Here is a 16,758-nt window from a genome sequence, read left to right on the forward strand (position 1 = left end):
GAACTGTTGCCACAGCCACTAGAACTGAGGCTCTACAAAACTCCCAGAGTGTGAGTTTTTTGGTGTGGGCAGGGGTTTGGGCCAGTGTTCTGAGGGAGGGGGCCTGCGGTGCTGTGACTGAGGGAAGCTGATTGGGATGAACAGTTCCACCAAAGCGTGGGGGTGGGGCAGAGCTTGGTCTAAGCAGTGGGGTAGTGAGTGGTGGTACTGTACTGGGTCCTGCAGATGGCCCTATGCTTATGGTGAGGTGTGGGGGAGAGAAATGGTACCCACCAGTGCCTTTGTTCCCAGAGGGATCTCTCCACGAATGCTGCCTCTCTGGGACACACTCCAAAGTGAGCAACTAACCTCCCCACTGTGTGCCCCAGGTGCTCTTCAGATCACTGTGTCCACATTGCATGTCCACTGGCTGTTTGCCCTGGCTTTTCTCCAGGAGCAGCCCAATGTTCTCTGAGGTCTCCCTGAGCCAAGCACGCAACCTTTAAGAACTGACAAAATGTGGGCCCTCTCATTTCCAAGACAATTGCTATGGGAATTCATTTTCCCCATGTTCTCCCGTGTGCCAGTTTGTCTCTTGCCCTTCTGTGTGACCGTGGCAGCCACGATCAGTTTCTCTCCCAAGCTACCTCTCTACCTTCTTCAATGTGGCCTCTTCTCTACCATTAGTTGTGGTTTGTTCTGTCAGTCTCGTTTGATTTCGGACGTTTAAGATGATATAATGATCTAGTTGTAGTCAGGGGAAGAGGTGAGCCTAGGGTCCTCCTACTCCACCACCATTTTCTCCTCCTCTCTTGCTGCTTTTAAGATTTCTCTCTCTTTAATTTTTGACATTTTAATTATTTGTCTTGGCGTGGACCTTTTTGTGTTCAGCAGTTTGGGACTCTCTATGCTTCCTGGAACTGGATGTGTTTCCTTCCCCAGGTTTGGGAAGTTTGCAGGTATTATTTTTTTAAGTTCTCCTTTCTCTCTCTTCTTCTGGGACTCCTATAATGGGAGGGCCCTTTAAGAACAGAGTTCTAGTTTCCTATAGCCCTCTGGCTTTCCCCTAGTTAAGCCCTGCTGATTTTCAAAGTCCCTAGAGTTTCAAAGAAAGAGTTATGAGGTGGGGGGTGGGGGGTGGTGTTTCTGGCTCATCTTCCCAGAACAAATCCCCAGGGCTGGGGCAGGAGTACCCAATGTGGAGTTTGAACCCTTCCCTCCCCAAGGAAGACATCTGTACGTGTACTGTCCCTCCCACCTGCCAAGGATTTGGCTCCTTACTTGCCCCTCCTGCCCTTCTCAATGTGGCTTTTTCTCTGTATCTTCAGCAGCAGAAGAGATTTTTGCTAGTCCTCAAGTCATTCTCCAAGTGAGTTGCACTATATGTAGTTGCAGCCTTGGTGTGTACATGGAAGGGACGATCTTCCTACTCTGCAGGTTCCCCTCTCTTATTTTTTGCCTAGTTGTTTCTGACACCACTCCTCTCCCCACCACTAGAGTGTGAGCCCTTTAGGGTGGGAATTTTTGTCTACTCTTTAGGTCCCCAGAATGCAAAACAGTACCTGACCCCACAATAGGTCCTCAATATAAATAGAATGTATGTGTAGAATGAATGAGTAGACCTCGAGGAACTTAACGTTCATGCAACTTTTTTCTGTTAGGATGGAAGGGTTTTAACTTCATGGTTCAGGAGAACCCTCAGTGCTTCGTTTATCTCTGTATAATTTCTAGGAACTTGGGCTTTTATTTTTTTAAGATTTTATTTATTTTAGAGATAGAGCATGTGCGAATAGGGGAAGGAGCAGAGGGAGAAGGACAAGCAGACTCTGTTCTGAGAGCAGAGCCTGATGCAGGGCCCGAACCCACAACCCTGAGATCACAGGTCGAAATCAAGAGTCGGATGCTCAACTGACTGAGCCACCCAGGTGCCCCGGAACTTGGGATTCTGTTTTGATCCCCAAAAAAGAGTGAGCTATAATATACTTGGGTAAGATTTAGCTGTTACCGAGAAACAAAACCAAGATGTAAAAACAGGGCTAGATTAGGCCATTTATACATTTAATTGGAATAGTAATAATTATTGAAGGTTAAGAGAAATACCTGTTCACTTAATAATTTTTATCAGGAAAAATTATCCCTTTTAAAATTGGTATGTAGGTACAACCTGAAATTTCCTAAATATGTATAATATTATAAATATTATAGCTAATGTATAATATAAGCCAAATATTTTGTATAGTTGAATAACTAAGCACTTGCCTAACTAGCATATGGTTTCCTGACTTTCAGAGACATGTAGAAAAATTCTAAATACCACAGAGTGGTATTGAGAATGGTATCACAGAGTATTAGCTCATGGGTCTTTGCATTTTGGTTCATTGTATTTATAAGTAAGTGGACTCGGGCACCATAAAAATAACAGCCCAGCATCCTTCCAAATTAATTATTCACTTTTGAAATGTTTTAGATTTACACACTCATAGTGGGCTGAGTGGGTCTGACTCCCAATATGGCATAGGAGTTGGGATTATGGAGAAATTCATCAAAGTTAATCTCATGTATACAGGTATTGACTAATCATTTAAAGTAATCCTTTGCTTCTTGCAGTGATTGGTGTCCATCTTGAATAAGGAAGTTTGAATTTCACAAATGTGCAATAATTCCATACCTTCCCTGCAGCATGCCTGAGCATATAAGTTGTAATAAGGTATTACTCAAGGTAACAAATGATTGTTTATTAAGGACAAAATAAGCCTCTAGATTTGTGTATTTGCTAATAATAGTTCCGCTTGGCTTTACTGCAAACACTGTGAAACAGACAAATTCCCAAAGGATTCTCTGTCAAAATCATTTTAGGTTTAGACTAAGTTAAAGCACTTGGCTATGTTTTCATATTTTTAGTGTAGATGAGAAAGATTCAGAGTTCTCTAGTGGCTAGAATCACACTCTTCCCATGAGGCGGTCTTGCATAGCAACAATGAAGACCGATCCAAGTTAGTGGCTCTCTTAAACTAATTCAGTTAACTAAAGCAGAGATTACGTATTTCATGTAATAATTATGGCATGCTTAAACAAGTCGTTGTACTGCTGATGAACCTTGAGAGCAGGACCAGTCAAGAGCTGCCTGAATAAATCAGCCTGTTATGTTTAACACACGCAGATAGTTCTCAGGCATTGGAGCATGCCACAATGATGTAAAAAGTTGCTCTGATATAGTCTTCATTCTAGAGCGAAACGTCACATTCTGTGCAAAAGTCTGTTTTTATACCAGTTACCAGTGTTCTGCAGGAGCAACCTATGGACTGAGCTTCAGCTTAAACACATTTTTGTAGAGGTCGTTAGATTGTTACACAGTTTAAATAATTTGAAGAATCCTTGCTTTTCTAAACCACACTCTTTGAATGTCGGACATACTATGAAATTCTTCATTTGTGCATGTGTTTAAAAGCATCTGGCTTTTCCTACGTGGGAATACCTATTTAAAGGGAAAACCCAAGATATTTTCATGTAGAAATAAAAAGCCAAATGCTTTTGCGTCTGAGACTTCTTGGTTTATACAGTTTGATGTAACTAGGATCTCGGTGTCTCACTGGTAGCAAGACAATGCACTAGCATCCCAGGACTCCATGAGAAGACGGGTCCATCCAAACTATTTTGGTGCCACTTCCTACAGCCTTTGCCATGGGGCGCAGCTCCACTGTGGGGCTCGGGTTTCACTTTTAGTGTGAGTTCATGCAATGGTAGGACTTTGTTTTTACCTGCAAGAGTAAAATAACCATGGGCGTGAAATAGGTTTTGGGCGTCAATCACACCAAAAATTAAATGAAACCCAAGTCAAAACACTTCATTCTGAAAGTAAGTGTAAACTGTAGTAAATGAAATGACTTACTGCTGAAATGCCACAGTCTGATGAAAAATTTTCATGACCTTACGGTAAACTGGACTTACACTACTCTATCCATTAGCAAGGTCTACTCGCTGAACTTCCCATAGGACAAGTCCTTTTCTCTCCGACAGGGTAGGAAAGATTTTGGAGGGGTAGCAAATTATTTATGCAAAGCTATTTTCTTTACAATGAACAGGCATAATGATAATTTCAAGGTTTACATACAGATATAAGGAAAAGTCATCATTCTGAGTCTTCCTGATTGTAGGATTTTGAACATTCCTCACTTGGAGGAACAAAATCTCTTTGAGGACTCAGACTGTGATAGGAATTAGCCCCGTAAAGGGAAAGCAACATTAAATAAGCCTGACAGACAAAGAAATGCAGGCCATAAACAGATTTTTGTTTTTGTTTTTAATATCTATATAAAAAATAACGAGCAATTTACAGATCTTTCTCTAATCAGAACCTCAGGTGTATATATAAAGGTACTGTACAATATATAAACATTTACAACCAGTACATCCATATTTTGCTTAGCATTCCAAGGCCACATTGCTAAGTTGGTATATAATCAGTACAGTGACGGGTTACTTAGAAAGAAAAGAGCCACATCAGACTGACAACATATGACATCAAAGTTATGTCACAGTTAACAATAAAAATAGGATTTTTATCACTAATTGTGGACTATAGGGAAAATAAATCATTTCTGTGGTGCTAAATTCTTAGCATGGATCAAGTCTCCTAATTTTTCTCTATTCAAGTAGTTACAAGAGGTGGGTAAATATAGTTCTGGATGAAAGGGCATTTCAGAAATCTCACTCTGGGAAGGCATGTCTCAGTTACAAGGGCGGCTTCAGTTGGTACATTAAAGACTTTCACAGTCGGACTGTGAGAGGACAGGGCCTGGACGTACCATGTTTCACAAGAACAAGATGAACCCAGGTGACAGAACAGGTATGTTCGAATACTCCATAAAATGGTTGTGTTCTGAGATCGGTCCTTTATTCATTGCTGCTACTGAATGGTGCTTCTGGGGCCTGAAAATCCTCGATCTCTTTTATGGAGCTAAAAACGGTCTCTACCTCCCAACAAACATCTTTACTTAGACTTTTAAAATGTACAAACTAAGCAGATGTCTAGTCTCCCTTTCTTGTTTTTTAAATAAGTTACTGTAGCTAGAAATTAAAACGAAATCAGATCTAGCAAGGGCTGTCTACTGCCACGTCTGTCCTCTTGCTGAGCAGGTCTGAACGCAGGTTCTGCTTTGAAACACCTGAGCTTGGACAGCTGCTGCCGGAGGCCCGGTCTGTATCTGTGAAACTGCTTGCTGCTCGAGGCCCTCACAATCCGTACCATGTTTTGACTCTTCACGTACGCACTATGTAGTAACGACTAACGAATGAGTAGTAGGAGGTCCAACCCAAATATCCAGAAATAGAAACCTGGCAGTTTTTCTCTGAACAGCAGTAAGCAGTATTTCCACATGCTTCTTTCTGGTTTTGTAATGAAATAAACTGAAGGAAAAGGGTGACCTGAGATGCTACGACCACATCAGGGTTGGATAATACAGCAGGAGAGGAACTCTTCATTGCCTAAAGCACTAGCTCATTTTAAACATCTGATTGTAAGTAATATCTTTAAGTTACTTGAAATACCTGATCCAGCCGAATTAAAAACCCAAAGAGTGTCGCTTTCTGACTCCATTTTGTTTTTCTTTTCAGTAGTGATGTTTTGGAGTTTCATTTTTAAGCTGGGCCTGGGCCATCACCAGTAGCTGGTAGAAAAGGCAACTGCCATGTTTAATGATGAGTTAACAGTTCCTTCTTCTGCAAGGACTCAAATGTGTCTCTCTGTAAACATGCAGCATGCTATTGAGAATATCAACTTCCAAGCCAAACCTAGTTTTTTCATTCCTGTGGAAATAGCGGAGACGGATAAAAGAGACATGAAACGGTAGATAACTTGGCACAGGTATCAAGTGAGTTGTGACCGCACCGTGCATATCCGCACGTGTGGGTGGGGACACCCACGGAGGCGGGCTGGGCCCCCCAGGAGCAGGCACGTCAGCTGCACGCGGAAGGGCGGCTGCCCCGGGACAGTTGGCTCACAGCGGTCCTGAGGCCCTTCATGCAGCCTGGCTAACAGGATGCTCAAATTAAAATGCATGTGCTTCAGAATTTCTGCAAAAATGACTTTTTGGGGTTTTGTTTTGGAAAAATGCCATTTTTCAGTAAGAAAAGATTACAACTTGTTTTTCTTTGTTTTATACCAAAGGTCACAGCCGTTTCTCAGTCACACCGGTAGTGCCTGCGGCTTTGTGTGCACTTGGAACCTTCCAGGGCCCCGGAGTTATGGGTGTTTTCTTAATGGGAGAAGCACTCTCAGGTTGGAACCCTCCACTCTCTCTGGTTCTGTCGGCCGCCTCTTGTTCTTTTCCTCGGGGAGCTGGGGTTTTGTTTAAAACCATCCTTTCTTCAGGATCCTGGTTCAGCTTCTTGTCTGATATTCTGGCATTTTCTCCTGGCTTCTCTTTGCTGGAACTTGTCTCTCCTAAGATCGCCTTCTTTCCTTTCTCCCGGTCAGATAATACTCTACCAGCGGCAGTACTAGTCTTTTTGGATGGGAGAGTCTTTTCCTCCATTCTCTTGCTTTTTTTCTCTGGAGACCGTGTTCTGTTTTTTCCAGACTGGCTCTGCTTTGTGTCTTTCCGGACAACACCTGATTCTTCTCTGCCCTCGGAGATCTGCTCGGCCCCGTCCCTCGCATGGCGCCCTCCTCTCTGACTCTCAGACTCTGATAATCTGGCTTCGGTGTTCACTCGGCCTTTGTTTCCTTCAGGCTTTTGCTGCTTTTTTGGGCTGGAAGACCGTCCTCTGCTTCTTCCGCAGTGATCCTGTCCAGAATCTGCCCTGGTGTCCATCTGCCCCCCTTTCCTGTCCCCCTTCCTGGGGCTGAGTGATCGATCTCTGGGTCGTCTTTTGGGGTCAGCTGGTAGAGGACTGGGAAGCCTGTCCGAATGTTCTTCTGCGTGTCGGCCGGCGGGCTTTCTGGGACTAGCAGATCTACCTCTTTGTTTAACACCGTTTTCTACTCTGAAGAGGTTTTTCTTGTCACTCTGCCCATGACTGCTGGGTGGATCCCTTTTATTCACATTTTTCTGGAGAAAAGAGTGCTTTCTATCAGACAGATTTTCATTTAAAGTGCTTTTCTTTTCAGGCACACCATCTTTTAATTCCTCTGTCTTTTCATATATCTGACCTCTCATCAAAGATTCTTCAATTACTGGTGCGGGAAACTCCTCAAATACGGAAGCAGAATGGAAAGATGGGGGAAATGGTGGCTGCTCGTCATAAATCACATTTGAAGATGAAGGAGTATTAACATCCCAATCACCTGCAAAGAGGGATTTGAGTGGGACATTATTACATTTTAGAATTATAAAGAGGAACTGTAAGTTGTGAACTCTGACAGCTCTTTGAATTGGACTAACTGCTCAAATAGTCTGAGTATATACGCTGAGCGCGCCTGATAAAGGCGGGCCATATACACAGACAAGCACACAGACAGCTGCGCTTGTACACGAGGTGGTTGTACTCGTAGGCTGTTTAAATACACACAGAGTAACAGTCATTCTTCCAATAATTTATGTATAATTCGTGATACAAAGAATTTATACATCGTATATGGTAAGTAACGCTCAATAAAAAACTTAGAAGAAATAAAATCAAACCAAATTACTGGGTTCAGGAAGCTTACTAATTTGGCTGTTATCAAAGGATACAGCTTACAGCTATGCCAAAATCACTAGTAAAGGAGACCCAACTGTGGTAGCCAGAACGAGGTTTCGTGGGCATTTGTCAATAATTTTCTTGCATTAAGCTGTCAAATTTAATGTCAAAAGAGAACTGAAAAGTGCAGAAGATAGAAAGATGTATTTAATAGCATTTTTAATTAAACAGAAAAAAAAAAGAAGGAAGTGATTTACAAGACATGCGAATTTACCAAGTCTTTTTAAGGAAAGACCAAGAAAAGCCCTGAAAGCCTTAATGTTGCTCAGGTTTCACGTAGGAGCACAGACCGGAAGGAGCCAAACCTGAAGAAGGAAGAGAAAAAGCCTAGGACTATGTAAAAAAAAAAAAAAAAAAATCACAGCGCAGTTAGCAAAGATGTCACTGGGAACGTATGGTTTACAAGCAGGTGGTGGAAGATCACACAGTCAAAGAATTACAGGCTGGAGGGGACTGTAGGAGGTCATGTCTAGACTTGTCCCTCAATAGCTCTGGGGGCTGGGGGGAGGAAACTGGAAGGGACACTTCCCAGTGGTGTGGTGCTCTACTTCTAGGCTAGTGCACTTGATTCAACAATAAGCTGCAAATCCTGTGATACTTCAGAACTGTACAGTGAAACCCGGGAAGCTGAGGATCAGCACCCGAGTCCAGACGTGGTCCCACATCTGACTCCCTGACCCCAGGTGGGCCATAGTAACGTGTTTTCGGCAAGTGACCAGAAAAGCCTAAAGTTCTTAGCATTTGAAGAGATTTCAAATGTATCACTTGCTGCCCATATCCTTGTTTTTTTACAGGCACATTTCTCTACAAAAGCAACTATATGTTTCCTGTGGAAACTGCTTCACAAATTCCATCCCAACAAAACAATCAGGCCCGAAGGCACGGATTCTGCAGTATTATAATAGCTCTGCTGTGTAACTAGTTTCAGATGGCTCTGCTGTTTACCTCTGAACTAGCCAGTAAACCCTCTCTCTCCTTCCACCAGAGCTTCCTTTCCTGCTGTTGCCCCCTCTTTAACACCCCAGCCACCTCTGGCTCCGGGTAAGCTACGTGACTTACTGTGGTCAGGTATCAAGCCAGTTCCTGGCCTCAAAAGCAGAAGAACTTTATTTCCACCGGCCTGAATGAGCTCAATTGCTCGAGTATGTGTGATGCCTTGCGTAGGCTCTCCATTGATTTCGACGATCTGGTCACCCACCTAGAGAGGGAACATTCACAGGAACATGAAACTCTGCATCCTTCCTCTCTGCTGCTCTGGAGCCGCCCACGCTTGCTAACTGTCAGACGTGTCACTTGTACACAGTGCTATCGTGCTAAGGCCAATGATGTGTGGACAGAGGATGGCCGTCGGAAGAGACAGTGGTCAGCTTTCTTTACTCTAGAAATCCTGCAGGAGAAAGTTTTATATGACTAGTAAATGGGGTCCAGGCCCCTTGAATTCATGAATCAGATTCTAAGTTTTCCACCAAAGGATAAGTAAGTGCCACCAGAGGTAAGTTCGCTATGATCCACAGGGTACTGTATGAGGGGATATATTGGACAGGGTACTGCGGAGCATAGCGCCTGTCACAGGCCTGCCCCAGGCTTGTCACTGAATGATCCACCCGTGAAGGGTACTTTCCAACTTGACCTGAATCTTGCATTTATTTTTTAAAATCTCGGCTCCTCATCTTTGGAGGCTTTCCCGGCCTGCGGGGAGAACTGCCCGCTCCCTTGTGTTGCCCACGCACCCAGTACATGTACGAGGCATTCGGTAACTGGGATATTCAGAGATGGAAACTCTGACGAACTACAGCTTGGAGAATATATTGATATGAATACTTATTTAAAATGAGTAACTGGCTTATGCTAATGACTTTAATGTAAAATGATTTCCCTATGAAACAGAAAACTGGGGATCAGGAAAAGATGTTAGTATCACTGCTGTATACTAGAAATGCTGTTTAGTTATTAAAAAAAAAAAGGGATAATATAGATGAGTCAAGTATAACTTTTGGCAAAGGACCTGATTAATGATAACAATGGTAGTGATTTAAAAATACGTGTCAAGGGGCGCCTGGGTGGCTCAGTGGGTTAAGCCGCTGCCTTCGGCTCAGGTCATGATCCCAGGTCCTGGGTTCGAGCCCCACATTGGGCTTTCTGCTCAGCAGGGAGCCTGCTTCCTCCTCTCTCTCTGCCTGCCTCTCTGCCTACTTGTGATTTCTGTCAAATAAATTAAAATCTTTAAAAAAAAATAAATAAAAAAAAATATGTGTCAAGGTGACAAGCATGCAAAGGATACTGGCTTCAAAAGAGAAAAACTGAACAGTGGAAAACTACTGAAATTCCAAGAAGCTCAAATATTTATAAGAGCTTACTAAAATGATCCAGAAATAACACAACAGAAGATGACCCAATAATTATATAACAGAGGCTGGGGGAAGTCTGTATCCACAGACCGTGCGAAGCACAGGGGCCAGGAGGCTGGGCTTTGGCGTCTGTGGTTTGCTCCTGGGTCTACCTCCTATTGGCTGGGTGGGCTCGGTTTCCTGTTAAATGGGGACAATATCAGCACCCACCTTGGGGCACAGGGGAGGATTTAATGAGATAAAACCTGATTACCTGATAAAACAGAGACAAATGTTACTTTTCAAGTTCTCTATTTCCCCATCTTGCCAAAAAAGTCTTCAAGTGCATTACGAGAAGATTCACCTGAGGCTGTACCCCACTCTCTACACTGCAAAAAATGTCAAGTCAACTATGAGAAAGAAGGGAGATTGTTTTGCTGCATGTTTATGGGAGAAGAAATGGGAGAATATCAAATAAGATAGATGGATTTAACATAGTAGAAAAAAGATCTTTAAACAAAATGATAAACAGGATGGAAAAAGTCATATACGTATAATTAATAAACAAGCTTGTATCTAGAATATATGTGAGACAAAAGTCAATACTCAGATTTCCCTAATGAGTGACTGAAGAAAAATTATTTGCATGAGGAAATACACATGATAAGTTAGTACTGGGTATAAAATCCTGCTGATAATGAGAAAAATGAAAATTAAGGCAGACAGTACTGAGAACATGCTTTGGGTATGTCTTGTGAAACATACTGAAGTTGTCATTGATTGCAGTCACATTAAATTCACTGTCCTAAGCTGCCTAGTTCTTTCTCTTAGTATAACAAATGAATTGCAATAAAGCTTGTAATTGAACAGATCTGCCACCAGGTGTCATTTTTGTTTAACTTTAAAAGGACACTAGAGCCCCATGGCTTTAAAATTTCTGGTAGACAGGCCCTCAGTGAGGGGGAAACTTCTCTACTGGACTGTACAGAGCTGGAGATTTAAGGGAAAAAAAAAAAAAGGCACCTCTGAGACAGAAATGTGAACATTCTTAGAAAATTCTGTTAAAGATTTTTGAATGTGTCAAAAATAAAATGAGGAATACATGTTTTGATAAATAGAACCAATAATGAATGATTCAAGTTCAGGTTTGTATTATTGAAAAATAAAATTATGGGGGACAGAGGAAAGAAGAAATCAAAGGGAGGGAAAAGGAGAATAGAAAAACCAAAGGAAGAAAAGAAGTGGGAAGAGGGACTAGAGAAAAATTGTTCCTTAAAAAAGTTACTATATTAACAACAGCCACCAAAAATGTACATCTTGTATTAAAATTACAAAACGATATTTCTAGCACACTGCTTACATGATCTCAGAAGGCCTTGAGAACCTATACGCTTCCCCTAAACAGTCCAATCCAGACACATGCCAGCCAGGGCCTGATGTGGGAAGCACACAGACTAGGCTTACGGAACCAAAGCCCTGGGTCCCACTGTGGCCATCACAGGCCCAGTGACCCCAGAGAGCCTGTTTTTTTCCGGAGCCTCAGTTTTACATCGGTAAGTCGGGATAATGCCACCTCCCTTTAGTGGGTTTTTGTGAAACTAAAACTGAGTGAAAACACGTGTTGCCTAGAAGATGCCAGACTCCACATTTTCTACATCTGATTCTGTCCTACAGAGAAGATCTAACTAAATCTGATGCTATCCCCTAATACAAGCTTTTCCCATTCAGCTGATCTCATTCTCTTCTCCCAGAACACCTTTTTCACTCCTCTCCAGATCTTAACCAGATTTATGGACGGCTTAGGACTCACTAAATGTAGAGATGCCCTTGACTCTCAACACCTTTCCATCTGTATTACAGGTTAACCTTTCTTTGTCCTACTGAACTACACTCTTACACTGTCTGCCACTTGCTTTATCTATTCCAAGACCTGTCTATGCAGTAATAAGTTCTGGCAGCTAATCTTGAAAAAAGCCAATTCTCTCATTATAAGTATTTTTCATCCATTCTACTCTCAACAAGTATCTACAGAGCATCTACTATAACCATTCAAGGCACTGTATCAGGACTGAAGACATTGACATGAAAGATACAGATATCAAAGACAATACAGAAACAAAGACAAAGCCAGGGAGTTGGGGGATAGGAGATTGGGGGGAGGTAGGGCGTGGCAGGAAGGGAGTTCAGGCAGCTCCATAGCGTGAGTTTGCTGGAGATAAATTCTCCTCATTTGGCAGTAGCCCGCAGACTCCGTTGTCATTAGTAACAAAACTCCCATGATCCTTAGCAAGTCAGGATTTTGAGAGGTTGGCAGCCAGAAAAAGAATTCTCTGAAAAGCTAATTTCTGAGTTTAGAATAAACCTGGGCATAATCATAATAGTTTATTTCCTTTTGTTTTCAAATATCAGAGCTTTTGAAATTGGTTGGTTTAATCATGGAAGTCGAAAGCTCCCATTCATTTGTAAAGAATGACATGTTTTAGAAACAAACTTTGTCTGCTTCAAGGCCTGTTTGCCTTTTATTTGTTTAGTGAGATTAGTGTATCATCTGAGGGTTATATCTGGAATCAACGTTTTAAAATTATATCCTAGTTTTTGGCTTGTTTTTTTATGACACTCAATACAATGGGAGTTTTTTTTGTTTGTTTTAAAGATTTTTTAAATTTATTTGACAGACAGAGATTACAAGTAGGCAGAGAGGCAGTCAGAGAGAGGAGGAAGAAGGCTCCCTGCTGAGCAGAGAGTCTGATGTGGGGCTCGATCCCAGGACCCTGGGATCATGACGGGAGCTGAAGGCAGAGGTTTTAACCCACTGAGCCACCCAGGCGCCCCTGTTTTTTTTTTTTTTTTTTAAAGATTTTATTTATTTATACTTAGGCAGAGATCACAAGTAGACGGAGAGGAAGGCAGAGAGAGAGAGAGAGAGAGAGGGAAGCAGGCTTCCCGCTGAGCAGAGAGCCCGATGTGGGACTCGATCCCAGGACCCTGAGATCATGACCTGAGCCGAAGGCAGCGGCTTAACCCACTGAGCCACCCAGGCGCCCTGTTTGTTTGTTTTTTAACGCAGGGCTTGAACTCATGACCCTGAGATCAAGACCTAAGCTGAGATCAAGAGTCAGATGCTTAACCAACTGAGCCACCCAGGCAGCTGTACAATGGGAGATTAAAAAAACAAAACAAAACAAAAAACCCAACAGATTTAAAGTATACCTAAATAGATTTTTTTTTTTTTAAAAAGGGGAGGGGAAGGAAAAGGACCGATCTCTCTACTGAAATCTTACCCACTTTCCAATGCCACCCATACTGCAAAATCTCCACTCATCCTTACCTCCTTTGAATTTGTGCATAAGTCTGGTCATTTTGAAAAAAAAAGGTGGTGTCTTATTTGTTTTAGGGACACCCCTTCTCCCAGCTCATTCAGTACTCATTCATAAAAGCTTTGGGTAAAGCAAACACTCAACACATGTTTACCAAATGAGTAATGGGAGTGGGGCAGTGATGTGGAAAATTCAAGAGTGCAATCACCTGGAAGCCTTTTCCAAATAGAAGAATATACCATCTGATTTTTAAACAAAAATTATATTCCCTGCTGCCTGCCGGTGGGAGAGGGAGGAAATCCAAAGTTCTCTTGAGCAGTACAGGGAAGGCTGTCTAGAATTTAAAATTTCTACCGTATAACCTAACATACCAGTGAATTATTTTTTTTACAATCGAGGCCAGCACATGTCCCCTATATAACACTCCTCTTGAAGTAACATTCAGATCAGAGAAGGGGGGGAAATACCTTCAGTGCAGATACAGACAGTCTGAGCTGCAGGGACCTGTACAAAGCTACAGTGTTTCAGAGTTGAGAACACCTAGGATGAACCATTACCCAGGTGAATTCCAGTCTTTCAAATACTAGTAAAGGTTGGGAGGGTCATGGTTTTTGATCTCCGGCTACCTCAGTGGGTAGCTGAGAGGAAAAAAAAATCTTGGGCCTATTATTTCTGGGAAGAAGTTAAAGATTCTGTTTTATCCTGGCTTTTCTAAGACTTTTAATAAGATGAAAGTATATTTTATTTACTAATTCATTTGCCCCCAAACGTTGACTGTGTAAGCCAAAAGTAAGTTTCCGATGGCCCAAAGTCAAGATGGTAAAAACAGCACCACTGAGGTAGCGCCCAGGATACCAGAGCGAGGACGTGAAATCACCAGGTGTCCGAAAGTGAAACAAGGAGCAGCTGCTTTCAGGTTTAGGGACAGAAAACTTGGCTGCTTAGCTTTGGGAGGCTTCTGCATTCCCTTTGATCAACTATTTTCAGTCATTTTCAGTCTGGGCAGACCAAAGGTTGGGGGAGAAAGCCAACTCACGTGAATCCTGCCGTCTTTGATGGCGGGGCCCTCCTCAGCAAGACGCAGGATGAACAGCCCCATGTTGTACTCCTTCCCCCCGCGGAGGCTGAACCCGAAGCCCCGGGGGCCTCTCTCCAGCTCCACTGGGTAACAACCAAGGCTCTGGGAAAGAAAGAAGTAGAAGAAAAATAAGTTTTCGTGGGCTGTTCTATTGAGAGTTTGAAGAGACTACTTTTTAGAGCTGGGAGATTATGACTTATACACTCAAAATGCATTTCTATATCATAAGAAAGGAATGTAAGCTTTGGCTGAATAGCTACTTTACAAATGCAGCCTAAATTAAGCTGAAGATCACATGTTTTCTCCACTAGTGGGTCAACATACAAAAGAATGATCAGAGAATAGAATTTGGGGAAATGCTTCCTTTAAGGAGATCTTGACTATTTTTCCCTGGGAAGGGGATTCGAAATCCTATTTTGGCAAACTCCAACACCGCTGTTTCTAAGTACCTGACCCAGGGTGCACATTTCTCCAATTACAGGGTAAACTTGTTCACTCTTTACATCTCATGGAAGCTAATGGAATGCCAAATACCCAGCAAGTCTTTAAGAATCATTAACCTTGGGAACAATGTGTCCGAAATGATCTGTAGTAAAAAGTCACCAGTGTCAGTAATGTAGCCACTGAAAATAACAGTCCACATCTGGGCTGGGGGGTGCGGTATCCCTTTACCTGATTGGGCCGGGTGCCGACAACCGAAATCATCGCCGTGTCAGGCTGTGCAAGGTGCTTGTGGTCAGACCATGAATGTCTGTAAGAAGTGGAGACATCCTTCCCAATTTCACCTTCTAGAGCACTTCTACAAGAGAGAAATCAAGTCACTCTCTGAATGGAGAAAATGAAAACAGTCTGAAAGTAAAGGCAGACTAATTTCTTTAGTCCGAAGCTGGCCATTCTGACGAACCGCTGTGAAGGCAGACTGTTTCTAGAACCAGAGGTGCTGGACAATCTGGTCGTTAACTCCAGCATCGAGTCTGTCAGCAGCTCCCATTGTTTTGGTTTGGTTTTTGCTTTAAGGGCATCTCGGTGTAGTTTACAGCAAGAAAAACTGCACTCAACTAACTGACCCAGAGGGAGATGAGCTGACCTCGTCGGTGAGAAACAGCTCTCTGGCAGCGCCAGTGCCCGTGAAGATGCCGAATTTCTGGAAATCTAGTTTTTGTTACATGCTAGTATTTTCAACAAAGGAGGAAAGAAATAGGCACAAATATTGCTCTGGTCTGCTCAGGTAGTCCGAGAAGAGAGCAACGCATGTGGTTCTGTGGCTTTCCTACCAAAGTTACAAGGACCAAGAGTAGCCAAGCCAGACGCTGCTGTCACTTTTCTAATCCCCATCGTCAGGCATGACTGGATAATTGTTGTGCCCTGGGATGCAGCTGGCAGGAGGGAGGAGGTACCGAGGAAGGGGAGGGTGTAGGAAGGTAACTGAAGGTGTACCTGTGTGGGGGTGCGAGTGGGGCTGGGTGCTGAGGAGTGGGGAGATGAGAGAAAAAAGACCAGCCTCACCTGTCCCCAGCCACGTGGTTGGCCTGTGATTGTCCCATGGGTCTGTGCTGTAGGGCTGGGCTTTGCCTGGCTGAGTTTGTTCCTGATGGTGGACCATGATGCTCTGTTCACGTGAGAAGACAATAAAAATATGACTTTGTACATAAAACTGTAAAGGCCAAGTGGTGTGCAAAAGTGAGATTACGCTAGCACATGGTTCCAGCCTTCCTGATTCGAGTGACTTCGGCGCGGACAGCATGGCAGTCAGCTGTCTGGAATCAGGATGTTAACATTTTTTCCCCTGTGGCTTTGATGAATGCTCATGTTTGAAGAGAACAGGAATCGTATCCTTTTGACCATCCATACCACACGAAAATCAGAAGTGTACACACTCGACAGCATTATCTAGAGGCCAGAGCGCCAGGAACTATCCTGTATCCTATTCCATGGGCTTCCAGAGCACACATGCCACAACGGGTAAACAACTCTAGATGACACAGATGGGTCTCACGAGTGCTGAAGCCAGTCTGCAAACCACACAGAGATCTGTGAACCTGCATCTTTAATATTGGAGCCATTACTTTGCCTCACACGAATACCTAAGGCAAACTCCTAGAACCATCCCAAGAGTTGACAAATGTTTGCCAAGACTTCGCTGCTTCCGTTTTCTGAGAGCACAAATGCAGGGGGAAAAAGTTACTATTTCTTTCTGTATCATCACCAGCAGCCCCAGGCCTTCTTGAGGGCAGGTTGCCTAGCTAAGCACGGTAGAAACTGCCTGCATCGAGATGGCAAGTCACGAGAGGTACCAGTCAAGAGAGATTCTTAAGGCTGTCACACTCGGATTTGTAAAGCTGGAACTTTCGACTGTTTTATCCTGTCTATATGTTAA

At 43.0% G+C, this 16,758-nt stretch overlaps 2 protein-coding genes across 6 annotated transcripts in view; one reads left to right on the forward strand and one right to left on the reverse strand.

Annotated features, from left to right (window-relative positions):
• PHTF1 (putative homeodomain transcription factor 1) overlaps positions 1-7,222 on the forward strand; it is a 67,481-nt gene extending 60,259 nt beyond the window's left edge. Inside the window, exons 17-19 of one of the 2 annotated variants that reach the window (XR_007126771.1) lie at positions 2,587-2,698; positions 6,146-6,256; positions 7,088-7,222. The gene's annotated coding sequence lies outside the window, so the exon portion shown is untranslated. The remainder of the gene's footprint in view (positions 1-2,586; positions 2,699-6,145; positions 6,257-7,087) is intronic. The other variant, XR_007126772.1, reaches the window with a different exon arrangement.
• Positions 4,263-16,758, reverse strand: part of MAGI3 (membrane associated guanylate kinase, WW and PDZ domain containing 3) — a 445,211-nt gene continuing 432,715 nt past the window's right edge. For 2 of the 4 annotated variants that reach the window (XM_047726841.1, XM_047726839.1), the window contains exons 17-21: positions 15,888-15,990; positions 15,054-15,180; positions 14,340-14,483; positions 8,719-8,857; positions 4,263-7,264 (exon numbers count right to left, since the gene is read on the reverse strand). In XM_047726841.1, the coding sequence (XP_047582797.1) occupies positions 6,147-7,264; positions 8,719-8,857; positions 14,340-14,483; positions 15,054-15,180; positions 15,888-15,990 (1,631 nt within the window). In that variant the 3' untranslated portion in view covers positions 4,263-6,146. Of the gene's footprint in view, positions 7,265-7,873; positions 7,965-8,718; positions 8,858-14,339; positions 14,484-15,053; positions 15,181-15,887; positions 15,991-16,758 lie in introns of all 4 variants that reach the window. The other 2 variants (XM_047726840.1, XM_047726842.1) reach the window with 2 other exon arrangements.

The sequence above is a fragment of the Lutra lutra genome, chromosome 4, assembly GCF_902655055.1.
Source record: "Lutra lutra chromosome 4, mLutLut1.2, whole genome shotgun sequence".
Classification (NCBI taxonomy): Eukaryota; Metazoa; Chordata; class Mammalia; order Carnivora; family Mustelidae; genus Lutra; species Lutra lutra.